The 25,719-nt window shown below is 48.2% G+C and overlaps 1 protein-coding gene across 12 annotated transcripts in view; it reads left to right on the forward strand.

The window, feature by feature from the left end:
• TLN2 (talin 2) overlaps window positions 1–25,719 on the forward strand; it is a 429,909-nt gene that overhangs the window by 346,534 nt on the left and 57,656 nt on the right. For 10 of the 12 annotated variants that reach the window (XM_034994419.1, XM_034994414.1, XM_034994422.1 and 7 more), the window contains 6 exons: window positions 152–284; window positions 2,799–2,900; window positions 7,279–7,449; window positions 15,735–15,881; window positions 20,058–20,159; window positions 22,589–22,708. In XM_034994419.1, coding sequence (XP_034850310.1) covers window positions 152–284; window positions 2,799–2,900; window positions 7,279–7,449; window positions 15,735–15,881; window positions 20,058–20,159; window positions 22,589–22,708 — 775 coding nt within the window. The remainder of the gene's footprint in view (window positions 1–151; window positions 285–2,798; window positions 2,901–7,278; window positions 7,450–15,734; window positions 15,882–20,057; window positions 20,160–22,588; window positions 22,709–25,719) is intronic. The other 2 variants (XM_034994423.1, XM_034994425.1) reach the window with 1 other exon arrangement.

Consider the following 25,719-nt stretch of genomic DNA (forward strand, 5'->3'; position numbering starts at 1 on the left):
GCATTCCCAAGCAAGGGTCAGAGAGTCCCTCCTTCAATGCAGCAATCGAACCCAGTAGAAAGTAGATAGGGGCTCCCAGCCCACCAGTGCTGCGACAAGTTGTGGGACTTGAACCCTGAGGAATCTATTTGACCTGCCCTGTTCCTTCCAGGGACAAGGCACCTGGACAGAGAGAGTGTGACTACTCGATCGATGGTATCAACCGATGCATCCGGGACATTGAGCAGGCCTCCCTGGCGGCTGTCAGCCAGAGCCTGGCCACAAGGGATGACATCTCTGTGGAGGTAGGCCGGGGCTCTGTGGCCAGATCGGAGGTCTCTGGAAGAGCCAAACAATCTCAGCATCAGGCTTCAGGGGGTGGGGAATGGGACCAAATACTTCTTTGGTGCTAGCTGTTGTCAGTGAAGCGCCTCCTCCTGGAACCCACCTGGGAAATTTTTCGAGGGACTAAGGCAAATGCTGAGTAGAGAATGAGGGTTTGGTGAAGGAACACGTGTGCTGCTGGAGTGGAAATGACAGTTGGGGGAAAATAAAAATGTCCGATGCGAGTGCGTCAGTAAGGTGGGGTTACCATATTCAGTTTCACACATCAGTAGAGCAGGCCAAGGCGTGGAAATGTTGGATGTTTCCTTGTCACGTTTTATCAATGCATTTTTTGACCAATGGGCGTATTTAGCATTAAACTCTACACATTTGGTCCATTCAGAGATAAAGGATTCTGTCCTAAGTTACCCAATATCCAGTGTTGGGAACTGTTTGCGTTATATTTTTAATTCAGAGCCACAGCCTTTTTTTGCCAATTTTTTCTATTAACCTGTCCAAAGGCCTTTGATTCATACTTCCTTCTCTCTGTCAAAAGTGCCTGACACTCAGGAGCTGCTTAATAAATATGGATGGTCTGTTTACTGACATGTTCCTTACTGCCCCTGAGTTCATCAACAGTGAACTTAGGCCCGCTGTCTCTAAGCAGTGGGCCCAGAGTTGGTCTTGCTCATTTTTATTAATAGAGCTGTCGATTTTACTCCAGCTCTGCCCTCCTCCCCCACTGTCAAGAAAAGAAAGAAGAAATAGTCTCATCCTATGCAGAATGTTACAATTATTGTCAACCTTTTACTAAAGGAGGGACCTGCATACAGAACAGTGTGCATGTCATAAGTACACAGCTTGATGAATTATCACCAACTGAGCACAGCCTTTAGTTAGCACCCAGGTCAAGAAACAGAGATGACCAGCACCCCGGAACCTCCCTCTCAGGCCCCCATCCTTTCACCACCCCTCCCAAAGCATATCCTCTCTCTTCCCTTCCTCCCTAGGAAGAAAATCCCTCCCTTTGAACTATGTGGACTCCCTGCTTACACCACATTTATTTTAATAAGCCATCTGTAATAAGATAACATTGCTGAAATATTCTTGCATTTTTAGGTGTTTTTTTGTTTTGTTTTGTTTTATTTGAGAGAGAGAGCATGAGCGGGAGGAGGAGCAGAGGGAGAGGGAGAAGCAGATTAACCACTGAGCAGGGAGTCCGATGTGGGACTGGATCCCAGGACTCCAGGATCATGACCTGAGCCAAAGGCAGACACTTAACTGACCAAGCCACCCAGGCACCCCTATTCTTACATTCTTGACTATAATCACATGAGCAGAAAGATGATAGTGAACTAAATAAGATCCTTGGAAGTTTAGATGTTTCTCTCCACCTTCATCCAACTTTCTATCTCTGTCTTTCTTTTTCCTTTGTATCCCCAGGACTTTGTTTTCCATTTGGCGTGTTAGGTTGCTCTTCTCAATAACTAACCTCTGCCCAGAGCCCCCAGCCTGTATGCAGTATTATTCAAAGGGAAAGCAGCACGGGCCAGAGTCTCATTTCTGACAAGCAGAGCATTGTCACCTTGTCAGAAATTACCCCGTTCCACGCTGGCATGTGAGGACCTAAAATGTCCAGTGCTGTGATCTATTAATCCTGAATCCATCAAGCAAATTTCCTAGGAAGAGTCCGACAAAGGATCTGATCTGTCCTGCTACCAGCTACTAATGTCCACTTGAAATTCCCCATCTCCCTCATACTCCAGCATCATCCAGATACTTGGCCTCATCTCTTCACGGCACCAGTTCAGTTCTTCTTTCAAACCTGACAAGAAATACCTTGGGGGTGCAATTTTTAATATTTGCATTCACATCACCAAATACAATGTACTTAGAGCCTGAGCTGAGCCCAGTGGGTAACTCACCTGCCATTTTCACAGTGTGCTGTCTGGGAGATGGTCCTGCTTTCTGAGAGCTGATCTCATTTTCCTATCACCCTTTCCTCCCCTCCTCTCCTCCCTAAAGGGGTTCTTAGTTCTGAGGACACAGCCACCTGGACATTCCCCCAGACCTCACATTAGCTCTCCCCATTCAAACAAAGTTGTCTTCTCTTCTTGGAAGGGAAATGTTCCTTATTTCCAGTAGTTATGCTGCATAACTCAAAGTAAGGATACCAGCAGCATCACTTAACACTGTGGTTGGTGTGAGTGAGGAGCCAGTAAGAAAAGTATTCTTTGGACTCGCCTTGTGTCACTCACTGGAAGTGTGGGGGCTCTAGCCCAGGGGAGCTGAGGATCCCTGGGAAGGGCGGGGTGGAGTGGTAGCAGGATGGCTCACCCCAGAGAGGTATTATCCATTATAGATACAGTGGATATTTTGATACCCATTTCTCATCGCCTCCCTTGTCTTTTGCATGGGCCTTTTTATTTTTAAATCAGTGTGGCTACGTGGTGAATTGCCGTAGGGTGAATTTGACAGCTCTCTGTCCTTATCAGGCCCTGCAGGAGCAGCTAACTTCAGTGGTCCAGGAAATTGGGCACCTTATCGATCCCATTGCCACAGCGGCGCGGGGAGAAGCAGCTCAGCTGGGACATAAGGTAATGTGCCCCAAGAGGATCCTGCTGAGGGTGTGCGTGAGTGATGGGGGTGGTGCACAAGATTGATCACTGACCACTTCAGGATCTATTTTCACCTAGAGTTCAAACAGAAACTGGAGTGACACCTTTCTGGCTATTGCCCGACTTCCCAGCCAACAAGACATTTACAGTCATCTGTTGCTCTTGACCTTCGCTGGATGAGCCAGACAAGAACGTTGACATTGCTAGTCTGCTGTCTGCCATCTTTTGTCCCTGGCTGACTGGCCTCATTCTCGCATCTTTAGGGATACATTGTTCTTCCATGGCTTCTAATAGTGCCTGTTCTCACACATGAAGGAGCAGAGCAAGCTTGCACACTTCACTCTGGACAACCAGGCCTCCCTAGCCCACTCCAGAGGAGCCCTTCAACTGAGAGCTCATACCCGCATTGTATAAGTACTGACTAATGTTTTGCCTGTTTGGGGTTCATTTTGCAAATCTTTCAAGGGTAGTTGCCTTGTCTGGCAGCCTGTGCCTCAGCATAGAGAGGGCAAAAATCGGGTTTTTAACAGCCTCCAGGGTTTCCTAACATTTATCAGTGCAGACGTCAGTATTGATGTGCGTATCCAGGAAGTCCAGTAGCCAGAATCTTTCCAGCAGGTATCAATTTTAGAAAATCAGTGTTCTTGCTTTTTCACATTGTGGAACAGCTGACGGGCCTACTAAGCTTCCTACTGGTTCTAAGGTGAGGCTTTTTGAGATTTAAAATGACCAGTGTCTCTATATGCTTCCAAGTGTGGCAAATTTCATTTCTCAGCTGAGTTCCTTTATAGTGAGAAGAGGGCTTATCCACCTGTGTGAGGAGGTTTGGGGGTGGGGGGGCTGGGGCCAGAGCGCTGCCCACATGCCTGCCGCAGGGAACTGAGTCTAGCAGAGGAGCCAGACTTCATTTCAGCGGTTACTTTTGATTCCCGTAAGAATTCTGTAAGAAAATATATCTAGATTTCTTGGGCAACAATCCTTGTCCCTGCCCATATGGTATTAGTATGGAAGATTAATTCCTATGTCGATGGGCAGCATCAAAAGAAAAATAATATATTGGTGTTGTTTGAGTGACAAATTTACTCTTGGCCCTTTGGCTAAACCCGTCTCACTTTCTAAAGGAGCATTCTGGACGAAGGAGGGCTCTGGCCCTCTATCCAGGAGAGTCCCGGGCTGAGAGTTGATCCCTTCCTGGTTCCCATTCTTCATTACGACACTCAGGTGGGGTCCCAGATCATCTTCAGATCACTTGGGAGTGATACATGCAAATTCTCAGACCACATATATTAGTTTCCTAGAGCTGCTATGACAAATTACTACAAACTGGGTGGCTTAAACCAAAAGAAACCTAATCTCTCACAGAAGTCTAAAATCAAGGTGTCGGCAGGGCCAGACTCTTTCTGGAGGCTCTATGGGAGAATCCGTTCTTTGCTTTTCTAGCTTCTGGTGGCCCTGAGTGTTCTTTCACTATTATATCATGCCAGTCTCTGCCTCTGTGGTCACGTTGTCTCCTCCTCTTCTGTTTGTCTTCTCCTCCTCTGTCTCTTACTAGAATACTTCTTAACAGATTTAGGACGCACCCAAGTAATCCAAGGTGATCATTTGGAGAACTTAAATACATCTGCAAAGACCTTTCTTTCCCAGTAAGATCATATTCACAGGTTCCAGGGATTTGGGCACAGACATACCTTTTTGGGGGCCCCTACTCAACCCTTTCTGCCACCTTAGGCCTAGTACATGTACCAAGTACTCAAAATTCTGTCTTATTTTAACTTCTGTGCTAACCCATGTAAGGATATTTCCTATTCTGTCATGTCTCAAAAACAGAAGTTGTTATAGTCTTTGCTAAGCTCCCTAAGTACAGGAAAAAGCACATCCTTTCAAAAACTTTTGCCCACAATCCATGAAGAATAATGACACCTAGCATTTACTGAGTGCCTACTACATGGCAGGCATTGTGCTAAGTACTTGTATGTATGCTCATTTAATCCTTCTAACAATCTGAAGGAGCTTAGTGCTATTATTTCTCCCCATTTTATGGAGAAGGAAACTGAAGTTTGGTAATAGGAAGCCGATTGCCTAAGAGTTCTAATTAAGGAAATGACACACAGGATCAAACCCAGTGGCTCTGACGCTGGAGCTTTCTCTCTCCCTCACCAACCGTAATGCCTCCATGAGGGCACCAGCTTAGTTGTGTTTAATTATTCTCAGCACACAGCAGCCCTTGACATTTTACAGTTGCATTGGTGAAATGTACTTTTAAAATTAAAAAGAAATTAATCTAGAAGGGCACCTAGGTGGCTCAGTCGGTTAAGCATCTGACTCTTGATTTCGGCTCAGTTCATGATCTCAGGATCATGAGATCGAGCCCCACCTCGGGCACCATGCTCAGCACAGAGTCTGCTTGAGCTTCTCTCTCTCCCCCTTCCCCTCCACTTGTGTGCACTCTCTCTAAATAGTTAATTAATTAAATCTTTGGGGGAAAAAAATGAATCTAGAAAACATGTAAGATTCTAATGCATTAAACGTCCTAACTCCTTTAAAACATACAGGACCCATCATGAGCCCTGACCCCTGATGACCCATCACTGCACTGTGGTTCCCTTTGGTGGAGACACTAGGGCCCTTCCAGGGGAAGAGGATGAAATCCAAGGGAGATGTGTAGGGCTGATACCTGGAGTTGTGCAGGCTGGGTCTTACACGAACGTGTTTGGCCAAAGCGGAGACTGGGGCCAAAATCCAGCCAAGTCATGTGCTTTGGCATCAGTCGCGTCTGCCCCAAGGATAGGGAGCCCCTTTAAAATTCATCCAAAACACCATAAAGGCCAGCAATAGCCCTGTTCAAGTGCTTTGAAACCATCTGTAAGAGAACTATAATCAAGGATAAAAGAGTAAATGTACGTTGATTGCTGGCTCATGGTCTGTCTCACTGTTAGCTCTAATGAACTTTCATATTTTGGACTCCCACCTTGTCCCAACCACCACCAGCCCCACAAACCCCTGCCCCCTGCTTCGTTTCTGATCCAGTGACCGCACCACTCATGCCAAGTAGCCTTCCTGCCCACGGCCCCATCACGTTCATTCTTCGTCCACATCATGGGAAGAAGCATTAAGGGAAATTGCTGGCTAAAGGCTTGAACTTAAAGACACTTGATGGAAATAATTTAGCAAGTAGTAATTGGCACACACAATGAGGAGCAGAACGGAAAAGCGTGATCAGGGTCATTGTGTTTTATCTGAGTGGGAATGGATGGTGGTGTCTGAAGCAAGTACAGCGAATGTTAAAAGCTGACATTCTGGATGCTGGGTAGATGCGCATTACTGTATTAACGCTCGGACTTTAAATACTTCAGAGAGCCGCAAACAAATACCAAACAATAAAGTTCTAAAATCCAATACTACAGCCGTGGCAGAGCTGGACTGACAATGAGAAGTAGCAGGCAGTGCAGTGGAAGGTGGGAGCCTGGACTGTGGACGAGGACACCTGCTTCCTGTCACAGCTCCACATCGTGGCTGCTTGGGGTTGAAAGAGTTACTTCACCCACCTAAGCCTCGGTTTCTTCATTTGTGTGTACCTCGTAGAAATGCTGTGGGGATTAGATGAAGCATGGTCAGCCTGTAGCAGAAAGCCTGGCATGTGGGATGTGCCCAAGAAATGTCTGTGACACGTGACCCCGCCCAGCTGGTGGGCGCCCCGAGCACGGAGGCCTCAGCGAGAACCGTGCTTCACCACCTGGCTTTTCTCTTCTCCCGGTCTGGACTAATCAGGGACAGAACATTGGAACCAATGTGAAATCATGTTCGATTTTAATGCAAATCCACGTTAGGTCGACATGCTCAGGGCAGAGGGCAGTTGAGTTGGCTTCTTGAAAGCCTTTGCTGTCAGGCTGCTTCTCTCAACGGCCCTGCTCCCCTGCCCTTCCCCATCCCCCTTCCTACGCGTTAAGATGCTCAGCTCTGGTTCTTTCAAAAGCTTTGCTGTTGACAAAGTTAAAATCTGTAAAATTCTCACACCCAACTCCAGATCACAGAACATATTTCTTAACACTTCTGCCATGATGAGAGACAGGACAGAGAGCTTGCCAGAGGAGGTAAAATCCAAGCGAGAGTTCGTTAACGAGCAAGTACTTTTAAAAGTAAAATTGAGTGATGTAAGTTCTCAGGGTGTCATGTATAATATGATGACTCTAACTCGTGATCTGGATTTAATAATAGGAAGAAACAAAAGTAGATTTCAGCAGGTCTGCCTCTCGCTGTGCATCATCCCATCCCTGTCCCAGTCCCATCCCCACTAGTGGGGCCCCTAAAGGAGATACGTGGATTTACATGATGCATCTGTGGCTTTTTTTCTTGAAAGGTGACACAGCTAGCAAGCTACTTTGAGCCCCTGATCTTAGCTGCAGTCGGTGTCGCCTCCAAGATTCTGGACCATCAGCAGCAGATGACAGTGCTGGACCAGACCAAGACGCTCGCAGAATCTGCCCTGCAGATGTTGTACGCAGCCAAAGAAGGTGGAGGAAACCCCAAGGTACAGTTTGGGATCCCGGGGACTCACCTAGGGCAGCTGAGAAGCCATCAAGTATTCTTCAATATTGAGTCCCTCCAAGGAAAATTTCTCCAGTTCTTGGTCGATAGTATGTGCCTTCCCACTCAGAGGTGGGCAAGAATCTTCAATTGGCCTTCACAGGGACCTTTAAGGGGAACATCAAGAAATATACATAATTAAGCCTTTTTGTTAAGTTATGTTTTCCGTGTCAGAATATGTAGGCAAGCATCCTTGGGAAAGGAAAACATTGTGTGGTTATTGCAGGAATAAAAATTAATACCTGCCAGGCACCTGCTCAGTGTTGACACCCAGCTGTGCAAAGCAAAGCTCAGTTGTTTTCCAATGAATATCATTTCCATTCCTGACACTCAGGTTCAGATCAGAACGTGGGGCAAGGTCACCCATGGCATGTGTTTCTATTGTCTTGGATCAGCAGTTGCATATGAAAATCTCCCTTACTGGTTTGCAGGGGGAACATTTCCTCAGCTCGATGTGTCTGTCACCCAGCTCCTTGAAGTGGCCAAAAATGGTGACGGCAGGCCATCTCTCCTCTCAGGGGTGATATTGTGTCCGAGTGATTGTTTTACTTGTGAAACCATCTTATAAGTTCCCCCGGGGTTCTGGTACCTTGAGAGGAGGTCGGAGGCTCCTCCTGCTATTTGTACCTTCTGGCAGGTGCCTCCACATAGTCAGTCTGAATTTCCTGGGTCCTCACTTAAGCAGACTACACTGTGGGAACACAGGCTGGAACAATTTGTGTGGGATACTTGCCTACAAGCTATAGGAATCCCCATTATGTACGTATTCTTCTTAGTGTGTTTTGTCGCAGCTCTGAGGTCTTCACATCGATAACTTGGTATAGCAGGGAAGACTCTGGAGTAAAAGTGAGAATCACAAAATAGTAACCTTAGGGCTCACAGTTGCTGAGTGCTGGTTCTGTGTCACCTCTTATACCTTATATCCTCTTAATATTTAATCTTCATAAAAATCCCATGGTATAAGAAGGTTCCCATTGTACAGATGTGGGAACTGAGACTGCTTAGGTAAGTCATCCCACATCACAGGAGAGGTGGATGTCGAGTCAGGACTGAGCCTACCCCCTCTGGAAACACAGGCCGACTGCCCAAAGCAAGGGCCGGAGAGAGGTTGAGCAAAGTTGCAAGCAAGAGCCACATGTGGCTAGTCGGTCTCAGAAAAAGAAATTATTTGGCACATAAGGGTGGCTCGAGGCATGCTGGCAAGGAGGAACAGCATATGCAAAGGTGTGCGTAGGGTTATGAAAGGATTGAGGTATCTTTGGAGAATAGCGTGCAGTCTGATGTCCATGGAACATACAGAGAGTGGGGACGACCAGGGGGGAGGATAGACTGGGCTGTGTTATGACAGCCCTCCTCTCCCACACTCTAAGGCGTTTGGGCTTTTTTGTAAGCAGTGGGGACTTACAACCCATCCAGAGTTGAGAAACACCGCTCTGGTAGCAGCGTGGATAATGTCTTAGACTTGGGTTTTCTGAGTTCAGTTTTTCCAATCATGTATCTGGCAACTATTAAGAGCCTAATTCTTGGGCTGCTAAAAATAATGAGAGCCAGCCAGCGCCCTCAAGTTGTTCTCAGTCTTCTGGAAAGAAAAAAGGCTTGTTGCTGAAATGGTGAGGTTGAGCAAGAAGAACAAGAATGCCCTTCTGACTAATCACTGAGTGATAGGTGCCCCAAGCTGGCTCAGCCCCCTTTGCACCTGCCACAGTGGCGAGGTGGGGAAGCAGAGTGGGACTCGCTTCCAGACCCAGCTCTGGGCTGTCTTTTCTCCACGGCTGAGTGGCACCTTGCTCCACCCCGACCCGAGAGGATTCATTCCCAGCAGAATAATTCCAATTAGGCGTTTTCTGAGTTTTTAAGGTATTAGCGCGTCTGCTTCGGCTGCAAATTCAGAGCTCCTGGCAGAATTCTGTTTTATACCAAGAAACTCAGGGTCAGGAGCATGTGTAGTCAGCACTGTAAGCTTTACAGGACATCCTGTGCTTGGGAATGGTGGCTGGACGTGAGAGTGGGACAGTTTTCAGTGACTGAGCTGAAGCATTGGTGACAGGCTGAGACATGATGAGTGAAGGCAGGACAGGTACATGTGTCTCTCCCCTCCCTGGCATCCTGCGTTCAGCCTGTGCATTGTCTGCAGACCCTGACAAGCTCATCACAAAGGATGCCTAGGACACTACAAGCTGGGTTTTAGGTCCTTTCTCAAGAGGCTTAGTGTACAGATTTAATCACCTTGGGTGCTATTCTTTGGGCAAATATTTCCTAGGTGTTACTTGCTAGGTCTTAGATGATGTGTGTATGTATGTGTTAGATGTTGTGTGTCACTGTTTGCCGAGGAAATGCAGTTAAATGATCATCAGTGTTTCTGATGGAAAAGAGGATAAGCTTTGGAGTCCAATATAATTGGATTCAAATCCCAGTTCTGCCTCTTGCTAGCAAATTACTTCATTTCTTTGCTTCCTCATCTAAACAGTGGGGTTAATAATGAATACCTCTCAGGGGTCATTATAGAGATGGACTGAGATAATGTGCCTAACACAGTAGGTATTAAAAAAAGAAAAGAAAAGAAAGTGACAGCCCCAGAGCCTGGTGTTAATGAGTCCTACGATCACGAGGCATTTGCTGCATAGCCTCACCCTCGCCCCACTGAGCCCCCTTCCACACTCATCTCTATCCCACCCAGCTCCCTCCTACATCCTCCTTGAAGGGCCCCTCCTGCTTCTCCGGCAGGAGATACCCAGCCCTGTGCACTGCTGGGCAGTTCTAATTATTAGTTGGTTTTTACCCTTCTGCTGACATTGACTTGTGTCCCCCAACCCCCTGTGGCCTTCTCCCATTTTCCAGATTCCTGTGATGTCTATGCTGGGCTTTGTAGCTGAAGCGCTATAATACAGAAATAAGGCTCCCTTGGAAGTAGACTTCAGACATGTTTCCAAAAAAGAACCGAGTCTGATTTTTCTCCCGTGTTGTGCTGTGAGGAGCAGTAACAAGGAGCCCCTCCAGAATCTAAAATAATGACCTCATTGTTGAGCCTTCTGAGTCCACTTCCCAGATTGCTGGTGGGCTTTTAAGCATGCCTTAATTGAGCGCCTACTGTGTCTTTGGGTGTCTGAAACTTGTGTGCCCAGGTGGCCGGCGTGTGTCATTTGGATGTGGCTGTGTGGTAGGGATGAGGTTTGCCATTGGAGTTGGAGGAAGCGGCCCTGGGAGAGGCTCGGCGTAATTGGAGGAGGCTTCACAGACTCTCAGCTGACCCGTTAAGGGTCTGTGGCTTAAATATGTGGAACGAAGGGGAGCAGGCCTAGAGAACTCCTCGCGAGAGCAGATGGGAAGGTAATTGTTTCTGGGACAGCCAAGAGCGAGGATGTGTTTTTGTAGGTTTGGATGCCCCGGTGTGGAGAAAGTGTCCTTTACATTTTCTAGGGAGTTCAGAGAGCAGTCTTGTGATTTACTGCTGTTGCCCCCACAACCTGCCTCTTGGACCTTCCTCAGCCCATATGGGATAGCAGCGCTCACTTCTGCCCACAAACGTGCACTCGGCTTGAATATGAGCGTAAGACAGAATTGTTGACGTTTTTGAGCTACCGGTGATCATCTTATTTGAAGTGAGATTTAGAGAAACACACACCTTCCAATTTTACCATTTTCATAAATACTTGTATGAGGTGCTCTCTCAAGAGGGTAATGTGCAGGAAATACCACTTTTCAGACTTCCATCATCAAAAGCAAGCAGTCTGCACATTTTGTGTTTTACCTTCTCTGTACCGTGAAATCAGCCATCAACCGAAATTACCAGTTTCCTCCATCACATCCCTAAGAGAGCATGCTGTGTGTCCTGACACACTCAAGACAACCATCCGTGATCGGACCAATGCACAGCTTGTCAGAGGTCGTATGGAAGACCTCTTCTGGATTCCCGTGGCTTTTCCATTCCACAGGCGGAGCCACACCGCAGCCTCCTCTTAGAATTCTTCCCTTTCAGTTAGCCAGTCAAAAGAGTTACCATTTACCTTCCCTCCCTGGCCTCCTTACCTTCTCATCCACCAAAGGGAAGGTGCGATTTCTTGGGTATCGGAAGGGTCGTCTCCCTGTGAGGTGCGTTAGGGCAGCCGTGGCCACTGTGTGGGGGCCCCCTGGTGCCTGGAGCAGCTCGAGTCTGACGCTGACTACCTGGTGTCAGGTCAGATTTCCCAGGTTAAGGGCATTACCCTCAGTTCAGGCACCAGCCGTAAGCTCCAAGGCTCCCAGTCCATCCTCACTCTGACCAGGTGGTTCCAAGTTCAGGGGGTTCTCTCTACCCCTTCAGGTTCAATAATTTGCTGGAATGACTCACAGGACTCGGGAAATTGCTCTACTTACTATTACTGTTTTTATTATAAAGGCTACAAACCAGCCAAAAGAAGAGACACAGAAGGTGAGGTTTGGGGGCATCCTAAACATGTCCCAAAGATGTGTCACCCTCTCACCTTAGTAGGTGAGACCTTAGTGCATCACCAACCAGGGAAGCTCACTCCAGCTTTGCTGCCCAGAGTTTTATTGGGATTTCGTTATGTAGGCTGGATTGATTGAATCTAGTCATATGATCAATAATCCAGTCTGCAGCCCCCTCACATCCCCCGAGGTCAGGCTGATATTATGTTGCTCAAAGCCACAACCCTCTAATCACATGGTTGGTCTCTCCAGCATGGCCAGCCCCCACCCTGAAACTGCCTACAGGCCACCATGAGTCGCCTTCTTAGCCTAAACTAATGTGTGGTCCAGGGAGCCCCCATGAAGCACAGAGGCAGTCCAGTATCACTTGGGAAATGGTAAGCACTTGAAGGCTCCCTCCTAAGAATCTAGAACAAAAATCAGCCAAATGTTTTACCATTTCACACCCGGGTGAGGTTCCGGGGTTGGGCTCATCTGGCGGCAAGTGCTGAATGAGGGGGTCCCGGCCAACTTTGGGCATGGTAGCAAGTCCTGAGGCCCCTTGCCTTTCCATATGGCACTTGGGTGCCGTCACCTTGTTTAAAAGCACCATGTTGGAGGGGAAAGGCTGAAATTGGATGGCATATTCCCTAGATTAAGGTTTGTTTTTCCAGTAAGCGCTGAAAAATTTGACCTGATCTGACCATCTGCTCAGTTTCCCTTTGACCAGCGGCATCATTTCAGCAGATGGCCAGCCAGTCGGTGGCCTTGGTCGGCCACCAGATCCATAAGTTTTCGTGCTTAAGCTCCCATTTTCAGATGGCGACTGTCAGAGGGGTCCCTGGCAGGGACGATGTCCAGCTCTCGCCTTCCGGGGGGCTGGGAGGACGAACGGGATATGCACAGCAGTGCTGAGCACAATGCCTGCCACAGAGGAGCCCCTCAGGAGTGGCGGCAGCTGGTGGCTCTTCCTGCTGTTCTGGGCCTTGATACTTGATATTGCTTCCGGTTCCCTGCCTGTCTCCTGGGATAAAGCATTGTCTGTCAGATGCTCAAATACCTGACCCAGGATACAAGAACATAGATTTTGTAGCTGTCTGGGCCCACAGGCTGGCTCTTGCCCTGTATAGAGTACACACTAGCCCTTGGCACCTTGCCCGCATCCACCTCAATGCCGTTGTGTATTCTTGGGCCAGTCAGAAGAGCCGGGGCAGGTCATCGCAGCGAGCGCGAGCCCAGTGGACGGCTCGAGGCAGGGAGGGAGGGAGGCCCAGGTCCTGCTCTGACTCTCCACGAGCCCTGTCTCGGCCCTTAGCTCTGCCATCCATGCCTGGTTGGCAGCACAGAAACAGATGGTTCCATTTATTTCTAAACAAGCCTCTCTGGAGGAGAAATTTGCACCAACAGCCTGTGAAGGGTATCCTTGTAAAAAAGGAAAAATACCTGTGAAAGTAAAAATGAGCATCTCACCCTTTACATGAGCCCCCCCTGGCGACTTGATCCAACCGTTCATTTGCTGCAAACCCTGTGCTTCTAGAGGGAAGCAGAGCCAACTGTTGGCAAGGAGCACGCAGTCTTATTGGGGAGGGGGCAGGGTTGAGGAGGAGGTAATAGGAGGAGGCAGGAGCTGTATGCCAGGCACCATGCCAGGCACTTCCCATACAGTGCACTTGTCAGCTAATTTTCACAGTCCACATCCTTTCTGCCTCTGGACCTTTGTACAGCCCGTGCCCTCTGCCCGGCACATTCTCCCTTTTCTCCCCTCCTCACCCCATCAACTCTGCTGGACACTGATCTCAACTTCAGCCCAGACACCTCCTCTGAGAAGTCCTCTCTGACCCCAAGGCTGGCTTCGGAGCCCTTCTTAGGGGCTGTCGCAGTTAGCTGTTGCTGCAAATAAGCCATCCTAAAACTTAGTGACTTAAAACAGCACCATCTGAGAATGATCTCTGGTGGGTCTGCAGATCACTGAGTTCAGCGAGGTGGTTCTCACTCAGAGTCCCTCCTGCCACTGCAGCCAGGTGGTGGCTGGGACTTGAGGGACCTGAGGGTCAGTCGCTCCCAGGTCTGGTGCTTGAGCTGCAATCACAGAGATATTCAGGGGCTGGGGCTCCGTGGGCAGCCCTTTGTACCTCTGTGTGGTCTCACTGTGCAGTCTGCCCAGCACAAAGCCTCAAGACAGCCAGCCTCCTTACACAGAGGCCAAGGACCACAGGCACATGTCCTGAGAGAGAGCCGAGCAGAAGCCGTATCATGTTCCAGTATTGAGCCTTACTTTCCCCATATCGTTGTCTCTGAGGCCTTCACCTCTGGATGACTCTCTGACTCCAGAGTTGCTTCTCAGGGCTGCAGGGATCCAAAGGAAAGCCAATGAGAGCATGAGGACAGAGGCATCCAAGGAGGGCTGCTGGAGGAGGTGGTATTTAGGCTGGGCCTTGAAAGAGGGCTAGGATTTGCATGGGGCAAAGGGAGGAGGCAACACAATAGAACCAGCTGCTGCCAGCCAAGGGGGAGAGGGTAGAGCTGGGAGGAGGCTGCGGGGTGGGGAGTCAGCCAGGACTGTGCCAGGGAAGGGGTGGAGGAAAGAAGTCCGGAGAGCGAGTCCCCATCCGAGGTGTGAAAAGAGTCAAGGGATCTTTGTTCCTCAGGGCTATTTGTCTCTCCTAACTTCTAAGTTAATTTAATTTTTTTTAAGATTTTATTTATTTGAGAGAGAGAGAGCACAAGCAGGGGGAGTGGGAGAGGGAGAAGCAGACTCCCCGCTGAGCAGGGAGCTGGATGCAGGGCTCAATCCCGGGACCCTGGAATCATGACCTGAGCCGAAGGCAGACGCTCAACCGACTGAGCCACCCAGGTGCCCTTAGACTGCTCTTATTATAAATATATGGTGCATGTATCCACATCATCTCATTAGAATTATGCATAGCGTTACTACAGTGATTCCCACTGTGCTGAGGAAGCCATGCCCAGGACCGCTTAGCTAGTAAGAGGTGGATCCAGAGCTAGAACCCAGTTTTTCTGATGGTGGGATCTTGGCTCCTTCTGCATCTTGCTACCATTGGAGGTGTTTTTTCAAGGAGCCTGGCACTACCATTGTTTCATCTGTCCATTCATTCATTTACCCGGCGCCTCCTCCGTGCTTGATAGGCTTGTGAAGCTCTAGCAAGTGTTGGAGCATCTCCGAGTTACAGTCAGAGGGAATGTGTGAGCGCTCGAGACTGCCTGCAGAACATCTGTCCCTGGAGAACTTTGCTCCCTCGTCCCTCCAACCTCAGGGCAGTGTAATCTGTGACATAAATCCAAAGGCTGTTCATCTTTCTGCAGATGTATTTCTCCTCTATGTCACTACATTTCCATAATCCAACCTTCTTTGCAGGAAGGGAATTCTAGTGTGTTGGGCAGCCTCGAAGAGAAGTGCATTTGTCGTGAACATGTTTTTCCCTTTATATTAGTTTTTTTTTTTTTAACTAAACCTGTAAACTTGTGTCATTGGGAATCAGCGGCATTCTCTTGCTACCATCCTGAACAGACTAACATAAAACTGGTCCTGTCATAAGATGCTGTTTGATATTGCAATTTTATTTTTCCATTTGATTATAAAAAGACATCTTTTTCTATTTCTCTTTCTGATTTGTAGTGATTGTGCAAACAAATGTACCAAGATAAGGAAAAATCCAAATCACTGTGGTGCTCCATGATGGGGATAATGTTGTGCTTTTTAAGGTTATACCTAAAAGAAGTGAAGTGATTTCCGAGGAGACTGAGCACCATTTTCCTCTGCTTATGGAAATCTCTCACAGTCCTCTTTCCGCTTTCCTTTTTCAGGCCCAGCACACCCACGATGCTATCACAGAGGCTGCCCAGCTCATGAAGGAGGCTGTCGATGACATCATGGTGACACTGAATGAAGCCGCCAGTGAAGTGGGGCTGGTGGGAGGCATGGTCGACGCCATTGCAGAGGCCATGAGCAAGGTAGACCTGGGCTCCCAGGTGCTCACCTTCACCCCTTGACCCCAATTCTTCCTCGGTTTCCCTCAGATGTGGTCCCTAGGTGCTTTTTCTAAGGAGCGGTCAGCCAAAGCGGATACCAGTGACCCTCCTCTTTTCCTGAGGGTTCCGATCAATGTACACACATCCTATCCTCTGTCCAACATGTTATTCATTCTTGATTCTTCATTCATTACTTTTGGAAGCTACTCTCACCTTGTCTTCCAGTTTTACACAGGGGAAAAATAATGGAGAGGGAGAAAGTATCATTGGTTCCTTCACTTATAAAATGGAAATAGGTATTTACCTCCCTTGTTTACCTCCTAGAGTTGTCGTGGGAAACAAGGGATTCCCAAGAGCTGGTCTTCGGAATGGCTACTTTGGAATCGTGGGGAGCACATTCCTAGGCTCTACCCCATCCCCGATGAGTTGAAATCTCTATGGAGTTGAGCCAAGGAATCTCTGGATTTGTTTTTTTAAGACTTTATTTATTTGACAGAGAGAGAGAGAGCACAAGCAGGGGGAGCTGCAGGCAGAGGGAGAGGGAGAAGCAGACTCCCCCCTGAACAGGGAGCCCGATGCTGGGACTCAGTCCCAGGACCCCAGGATCATGACCTGAGCTGAAAGCAGACGCTTAACCGACTGAGCCACCCCGGCGTCCCAGGAATCTCTGGATCTTTTAAATCTCCCCATGGTTTTGGTAACCAGGTGCAGAAACCACTTAAGTAGTATGTATGAAAGCCCGTAGTGAGCTCTTGGAGGCAACGGGCGTAGAAGAGAACGTGACAATCATTTCTCCTCTAGTGAGTCCTTGGTTGAGTTGGATCAATAGAGAAGTGTGACTGGAGAGTGTCTCCTGCTCTTTCCTCAAGGAGTCCTTCGCTAGTCATGTCAGTTTGATAGTCGTTAAAATTAACAATTGTTCATCAACATCTGATTTTCATTCTGTGATAGCATAGCCAAGAATTTTAGATTTTGTCCATGTTTTGAAACGTCCATTGTCAGATTGTGAATACATTATTATGGTTTTTCAGGGTAATAAGTGGTCTTTAATTGCTAATTTAGAGAAGACTGGTTGGTTCGTATCTCCATAAAGAGGTGATAGCCTGAAACTATAATTAGGATAATTCCCCTTAAACATTCATTAGGCAGTCATTACCAGACTGAGAGAGTCACGAGCCGGGCGGGGATGCCGGGACTGCTTTAGAGACCCCAGACGTGCCTTGTCAGATCACTCTGGTAATTTCTGCTGTGGGCTTCTCGTGCCTCAAATATGGACAGTTTGGCAGAAAGTGAGTGAAATTCCCCCTCTTTCTAAAGCCTTTGGGGAAGTCTCCATGGGTGTGTTTGGTTTTCAGGACATCGGAACACCCGAGCTTTGAAAGGAAGCCATGTTTGTACCAAGGTTATTCAATAATGGCGCTCCAGTTTTCTCAATACAAATTAGAAATTCAAATGATAACCTTTTTCTTCCTAGGAGAAGGTATTTTTCCGCATGACTCTAACAATAGGGAAGAGTTCCATAAATCTCTGGAATATGGAAGTCAGATTCTTGAAGGCTTTTTTTGATAGCCACTGAGCCTTGCATATCTAGATGGATTTTCAGTAAAGAAAGCAGCTCTTGTACTGTCTGATGTCAGTGGCTTGGCCGCTGCTCTCCCACTCAGCCCAGGACGCTCTTGACTCTTTTGGAAGGGCTGGGAGAGAAGTCTGGCGTTACCTGATAGCAATAGTTAGGAATTGCTAGCCACAGGAACCACAGAAGCCAGGAACAAAGGGTTCTTTCCTCCGTTCTGCAGAATATACAGTCGGGGTTTTATTGGTACCCCTAAACTCCTGTCTACCCAGACCTGACACCCAAGGTTCTACCCAGGGCCTCTTCCGCATTCTCCCCTTGTTCAGCCTACCCCAACCTGCCCATTACTGCGCACTTTGTATTAAGGGATATTCCAGGGTCTTTGAGCCCCTAAGCAGGAAAGGGTTAGAAATAGGGCGTTTTCTGAGTTTCAGAGTTTTGTTACAACATTGATGTACTGTCAGCATCGTTGTCTGAAATTCTCAAAGGCATTGAGTGACTGGCAGAAAAAAATGAGTGTACCCAAAGTTGAATCTAACTTGGATGTAATTTGTGCCACTTTTGGTGCTTCTGCTGTGGAGGTTCTTCCTGGAATTCTCTGTGTCTGAGCACCAGAAGGTTTGGGAATTGATAGGTTAATATGAAGTAATCAGGTTTGGGTGACCTTGGACAAAGCACTCAAGCTCTCTGAACCTTGGTTTCCCTATTCAATGAGGTTAGTGGTTCTCAGTCTTGGGGATTTTGTGACCCACTACTTTTTCTTTGTTTGCTTTTTTGTTTGGGTTGTTTGGTGTTGGTGGTGGTGATGGTTTTTTTGTTCTTTCTGACCAGGGGAGGAGGTTAAAGGAAACAAGCCTACTCTCTGCATCACTACTATTTCATATAAGAAAGGTCATGTTAACATTCCCCCTCAAAAAGAATAGGAAGGCTATAATCTCAGAACAAAAGAAAGTTCTTTGAACTAAAGAAATTTGAGATCCATCCAAAAAAATTGACCACTTTGTTCTTCCCTTTCTCATTGTCTTCGGACTGGCAGGTTGTATTCTAAGCTGCTCTCCAGCTCCAGCTCCTGGTGTGTTTGCAGTTAGGCCATAGTTCATATGAAGTCTCCCGGCACATTGCTGGACCCAGTCAGTTTCCACCAAGTGAATGAGTCCAAAACTCAGTCCTCATTTGACCAGCAGGACCCCCATAGTGTAATGGAGATAATTGGCAGCAGCTATATCCCTGATAAAGAAACCCAGAAAAATCTAGCCTGGAGTCTGTGTTGATGCTTTGATGGAAATTACATTCCCAAACTGTGCAGCCACATCACACATAGGCTGCAAGGAGATGTTCCTTCGGTTCATATTGTAGTTAGCACCAGCTTGTGACATGGAGCTCTTATTGAAGACTCCATCTAACATTTCCTAAGTGCCCTCTTGGCCCCTAGTCTCTGCCCCCACTGCAAACTATCTGGCAGAGATCTGCCAGGAAGATCTTCTCAAATATGTTGTTGTGTATCCCAGATCCCACCATTTTCCTCATGATTTCAAGGTTCTTCATCGGACAGCTCAGCTTCATTCCCACTGCTCTCAACAGCCCCCTCTTGTGTTCACTATACTCCCTCTTCCTGTATTCATTTCTCCTTATTTTGTCTCCTCACCTGGAATACCATTCAGCAGTCAATGGTGACAGTAATGATAATGATGATGGTGAAGGTGTCGCCTTTTTCTTCATCATGGTCATCATTGACATTATCATCATTTTCTTCATCATCCTGGTTGTCATCTCCTCTTTCACATAGCTCTTGGCCAGGTATGGTCTCAGTTGATGTGTACTCCAACCTTCCGATGCTAAGAAGTTTCCAGTGAAGGACCTGAGATTCAGAATTTAAGCAACCAGCTTGAGGCCCATTCATAAGCCCTGGAACCAGGCCTCAAATAGAAGTCTTCTGAACCAATATGTCCCCAATCCTTCGAGGGACAGAGCCACTGTCCCACTGGCCCCAGCTCTTCCCCCAACAGTGATCTCTCCCGTCTCTCAATTGCTATTGCTCTCAGAGTCAGATGAGCCACAAATCATTCCTAGTGCTTCCAGTTCCTTGTCTTCCCCAACTTAGATCAGAAGCGAGGGTTCCAGGGTATAGACCTCTGTGGACTGCACCATTCCTAGGGAAGCCCTTCACGATAGAGATTCCGCCTCCTCTCCCGGCTCATCTTCTGCCATTCTGTGCTCCCCTAGATGTGTCTGGCCCATGCCCACCGCCATGTGCTTGAACTCTAATCCACTTCTTGGGACCCCTTCCCTACCTTTTATATGTAGCGGACTCCTCCCCTGCTAAGACCTGGCAGAAATGTCATTCCTCTGGAATGCCCTCTGTCTCCTCTCAGACAAGGCTTGGGGCCCCCTTGCCTGTGTACCCCAAGTGCTGTCTTTGCACCTCTGTTAAAGTCCTTATCACCAAAGCTGGGGGATGCTGTTGCCTCTAAACCAAAGAAATTCTGTGGGCGTCTCCATTTTTCAAAGTTCCCGATTCTAATAAGTCCAGTGCACACTTCAACTGTCCTCTCCTGACATGTGGGTTCTTTTTCTCTCCTCTCTAGCTGGATGAAGGCACTCCTCCAGAACCAAAGGGAACATTTGTCGATTATCAGACGACTGTGGTTAAATATTCCAAAGCCATTGCAGTGACAGCTCAGGAAATGGTAAGAGGAAAAGAGCTGCCCCACCCACTGTCGGTTGCATTGGTGTCCACCACTACCACCACTGAGTCTTCAAGTCGGGGTCTGTGTGGGACAGAGACTACCCCGTGTTTCTAGTTCCTTCTGGGCCCCAGCTCTGTCCTTTATCTGTGGTCTCTCTGGCTGCCTGTGGCCTAGACACCCCCATCCACTGGAGCTCTTGTTTCATGGAAAAGCTGCAAGAGGGAATTACAGATAATTGAGACTTGGGCATGAGGACAGGGGAGCAGAGGAGGGAGAGAAAATGAGAAGGAAGTTAGAGGTAAGGGGAAGGGAGAAAAATCCTATTCACCTCGCAAAGGACTTGAGGTGTTTTTATAAAGTTACATACAAGAGAAGACATGTGGGGTGGAATAGAGATTGTCTAATGGAATCAAGTTACAGTCCTTGGACAGAGAGATATGCCAGTCTTTCAGGCAAAATGAAACAGCATGGTTATATAAAGACAATTTCCCTGACAACAGAAGGCATGTAACTTTTGGAGGTAATTTTCAATTTTTCTTTTTTTTTTTTTTTTGCTAAGAGGTATTGCCATCAGAATTGTATTACATGCATCTTTAGATAAAAACGGCATCGAGAGACAGAGAATGCTATCCTGATAGATTAAAAAGTTGCACAAAAGATGACAAAGGGTGTCCTCACAGAATAAATAGGGGTATGTCATAAGAAATTTCCTCTTAACCTTCGAAGGCTCAGATGACACGGAATAAAATTTGGGAAGATGCCCCTCTGCTGCTGCCACACGAGGCTAGTTGAGAGTTGAAGCGGTCCCCTGGCTGGAGGGACCACACTGAGCCGTGCGCTGTTCCTGCCCCCACCCCAGGCCGGCACCTCGGGGTGATTCTGTCATGTAGTCGTGTGTCCACTAGAGGTTGAGCTTGGACCACAAAGGCTTCCCTGGCCCCTGCTCTTTCTTAGAAACTCTGTGATTGTGCCAGGTTTGCTGTTGCTTAAAAGGACTTGGGCCAGGAAGGGGAATAGCAGCAGTGCCCATCTCAGGGACTAAAAGAGCTGGAGTCAGGCCCCAGCTGGTTCTGCTCCGGGGGAGTCCAGGGCAGGGCGCAGGTCCGATCAGGCAGCCCCATGGTGCCAAGTGCTCTGAGCAGGGAGCACAGCGCCGCAGGAGGTGAAAATATTTGGAGTGGCCTCCTCGTGTTTCTGGAGTATCTCCTGGGCTAGATTCTCAGCAGGCCCATCTTAAGTCTTGATGCCCATGCTCTTCAGGAGCCCAGCCGGGGGTTGCATGGCTGCTGCTAGGTTAGCTGGCCTGGGCCCTGAGTGGGCAAGGGTCCCGCTTCGCCATGTCAGGTTGCCCCAGAATCGCTGTGTTCTGCATGGCAGGACTCAAACGAAGGAGCGCTAGGCGCAGCCTCCCTCTCTCGGGGTTCAGCGTGGGTTCCTTGGGAACCACGCCTACACCTGAAAGCCTCTGACATTTCCTGGTAAACGTGCCTTAGACGACTACATGTTCCCATCCAGCCTCTGTGGATATGGAGCCATTTAAAACATTTTTTTTAAGCCCTTTAAAGTCAAGGTCTTCTAATGCCACCAAGAGAGAGAAGGGGTATGGCAGGAGGGATCCTCTTACTCAGGAGGGACAAGGACACCTTTCTGGGCGGCAGTTAAAACTACTGTTCAGAGCACTAAGAGGCGTTTTGTCGGAGGAAAAAGAAAATCTAGAAACTAGTGTGTTAGCTAGGTAGGATAAATTTAGGTAAGTTTTTCTATGATGCAGGCAGAAAATACTGAATATCCTAATAAGGAAAAGGCAGAGCTCAACCATTTAGGCTACAGTGGACTCTTAACCAAATTTGTGGCTGAACCCTTGTTATCCTTTGGCACAAATTGATTATAAATGTGTATTCTCTTTGAATATCTTCCTCCCAGATATTGGGCTCACCCATCACTTCTCAGTCATGATTTCCCTAACAGCCCTATCCTCATGCCCTCTTGCCCGGGTGGGACCTGCTTCTGGGTTCCCAGAGACCAGGTCAGCAGCAGAATGTGACCAGGGATGGGCACTGCCTGAGGCCCATGCCCCCTGCGTTCCCCAAGGGAAATCTCATGGTGACCCTCGGGGCCGGGCCGGCTGGGGCTGCCACGCTCACCTCCCAGAGTGGGCCATGAGGGCCTGCCCAGCCTGAGCCTAGCATGTCGCCCACTGGCCCCGCCAGGACCTGCTGGCCTGAGAGGGGCCCTGGCCTGTTGTGCACATCGCAGCATGGGCTTCGCTTGAATTGCCCTCTCCAGCCCCAAATGCAAGTCCAGAGCTTAAAAGTGAATGAAACCCTTTGGCTTCCAGTGGTATTAACACATGGTTCTCATGCTTTTTTCCGTGTGTGTGTGTGTGTGTGTGTGTGTGTGTGTGTGTCTTGCTTGTTTTCTTTTTCCAGATGACTAAGTCGGTTACTAACCCGGAGGAGTTGGGAGGACTGGCTTCACAAATGACCAGTGACTATGGGCACCTGGCTCTCCAGGGCCAGATGGCAGCAGCCACGGCGGAGCCAGAGGAGGTCTGCCACCATAAGCCCCTGTTCTCAGATGCACATGCACACTGGTTACCCACTCCTGGGGGGTTCTTGATAGCTTAGCTCCCCCCTAGAAGTTCCCAGCCTGATAAGTTCCCACCGCTGTCCCGCCAGCCCCCCAGGTACAGACCCGGTGGCCCCGGGCTGTGCTCAGAGCCCACTGTCCTTTCTGAGGCCCGCAGATGGAGAGCTGGGTCCACCTGGGGAAGTGGGCTTCCAGGCAGATGCCCTCCGTTGAGACTGTCCAGCCAGGTTGCCTGTCTCCCAGCCCATTGCCCGGCTCCCAGAGCACAACACACACTGCCATCTTCCTCTTGCTTAGTGCATCCTCCTCAGGGATTTTCCTGTTCTCCAAAGGCTCCCAGCAGTATTGGAAGAGCCAAGTATGGGAGTTAACTGCCCCGATCTGAGAAAGGGCTGGGTAGCCTACTTTTGTGACACAAAGTCTTACCCAACTATTGTTGGTAACTTTCTACAAACCGTCCCCCATATCTTCTGTGGACTCCTCTTCATTACCTGCCTGTCTTCCCTAAACTCGCTTTCCTTAGTGGCCAAACACAGACTTCGCCTCAGAACGCCTACACCCGTAAGAGTCTTAATTTGGCCCAAGTGTAGTCCCAGAGGCCCCTTTCTAAGAGCCCCCTGTCCTGTCTGCTACACCTGAGTAATCTAGTGATCCCCCAGGAAGCAAGCGGGCTGGCTGGAGCGGCGCATGCCCGATCACACCCAGGCCAATGTTAGCACATATAAGGTGCCCTGTGCCCAGCTCCCGCATGGCTCCTTAGAGACACAGAGCTCCGTCTGGAATAAAGAATAGGGGAGTAGATTGCAGGGACGCTGGGGAGATGAAGGTGACTGCATTCTGTGACATGCAGCGGGCCATGTATTAAGCACAAATCCTGTTGATGATATTCCTAAATGAAGCGGGCTGTCGGGGGGGACGGCTGCGACCGGTCTTCCCTTCTCCTTGCAGTGACAGTCTGTGTCCCCAGGCCCCTTAGTGCCGGGTCTGCCAGGAGTCCATCCGAAGCACGTCTTCACAAAGACTCCCAGAGATGATACAGAAATGACCCAAAACAAAATCCCTTGCTAACATATGTCATAACAACGCATGTAAACAGGAGTTTCATATGTATGCACTTGCATACATATATATCTAGCATGGGATGACGTAGGTTTCTAACAGTGCCTGCACTTTGAGATTTTAGTATGGTTGAGTATTTAGGCTGCAGCATGAATAATTCTGTTTGTAATGAGTCTGTGAAGTCACTACCCAGAAAGAAAAATCATCAGAACCCACCCACCCCACCCCGCCCCTGCCCCAATCAGGATTCTGTGTAATGTTGAATTTCCTCAACAAGCCTAAGGGAACTTACGTTACAGGAAGGAACAATCTGGACAAAAGGAAGAAGTGTTAGGCTTTGCGGGATGGAAAAACAAAGAGGCTGTGGGGAGGGTTTGGATCTCTGTTTCCAGAAATCTTTAAAAAATGGAATCTAGATCCATCAGGTCAGTTCAGACGTTGACTGGCCTGAGTTACTGAGTGAAGAGCCCATGATCTGTGGAGACTTTTCCACATCTGAGTTCTTAGAGCTCCCCAGCCCACGTGTGAAACAAGTAGATTTTCTCCCTGCAACCCAGACCGTGAAGCAAAATACAAAATAATGTCAGAGCAGCCAGGAAAGGAAAGGTACCGCTGAAAGCCCCACACGAGATTACTTTGGTCCCTGGCCTCACGTCTGTAGCAGCTGACATTTTCATTAAGGTTCTCCCTTTACACCATTGCATCTTGAGTTCTATTTCACATTCCAGACACAGGAGCACTGTGACCTGGAGCAAAAAGGGGCAGAGAGAATATACAATTACCAGTGGCTTGCTAAGGAAAATTCTTTGTGTGCATTTGCCAGACAGATATTTAGGGGAAAACTGAGAAGGTCGGGGAGATCCCTAAAGCAATGTAGTTTTTTTATTCCAAGACTGTGGAATTAGTTTTCTCGCCAAGAGGGCCCCACATCACAGCATGTGAAAGTATTTCTATCGAGGGCAGGGAAGAAGCTGCTCCCTCCTCGCTCCAGTCCTGCAGGCTGCCGTGCCGAGTCAGCGTTTTGGTCTTTTCCAGATTGTGACAACTACAGGAGAAGCCCAAGGTCTGCCCTCTGAACACCAAGCAGGAGCTTTATCTGCTGCTTTTTTCAGGGAAAACTCAAACTCCCGTTAACACCACTGTGAAAACTCCTTTTTTTCAGGAAAGTCAAAACCCTTAGGCCACTTCCCAATCAAAGATCCCTGTTCTCTTTTTTAAAAAAAAGAAGGAATTGGAGATCCTCTGAGCCACCAGTGCTAAATATAAATGCTGGGGGGGGGGGGGGTGCGGGGGAGATCTAGTGACTACGGCTTTGTCTCTGAGGGAACTCTGCCGTGACCGCGTGTAATACTGCGTGTCTTCAAAGCTGGTAGGAACATTTGTCGCGAGCCCATGGCAAGAACCACAGCCTTTTCCCAAACATGAGATGGGTGTCTACCGTGGAATTCTCTAAAACTTTCCGCTCCGAGACACACTTTCTGTAGGTGGAAAGTGATGCCCTGTTTCTGTTCTGTGCTCATGATTCTTTCCCTTCCATGTTTTTTTTTTTTTTTTTTTTCTTTTTAAGGAGAAACTGTAAAGCCTGTCAGCCAACATCCACTATTGCTTTTCAGCATTCGCAGGCTCTCCAGGCGAATGATATTTGACCTGGTTTTAGATGTGATTGTTTTGAAAGCCTGAGACAAATGTGTACATTTTCTTTAGTTTTAGGCAGTAAAGAAGATCAGTATTTCTGAGACTCCCTCCAAGTGAAATTTGATCCAAAACTTCATCAAGGCCAGACTTCCAATTTCCCCCAGGACGTAAAAGCAGGAGACAATGGCCATTTGGGCAGGAAGGGAATTGAGGGTTTTTCTTGACGTTCGAGTCATGCTTTACTGCAGTCGCCAATTTAAAACCTCAAGTTGAATGT

The sequence above is a fragment of the Mirounga leonina genome, unplaced genomic scaffold (genome assembly GCF_011800145.1).
Source record: "Mirounga leonina isolate KUSES-001 unplaced genomic scaffold, KU_Mleo_1.0 Mir_91, whole genome shotgun sequence".
NCBI lineage: Eukaryota > Metazoa > Chordata > Mammalia > Carnivora > Phocidae > Mirounga > Mirounga leonina.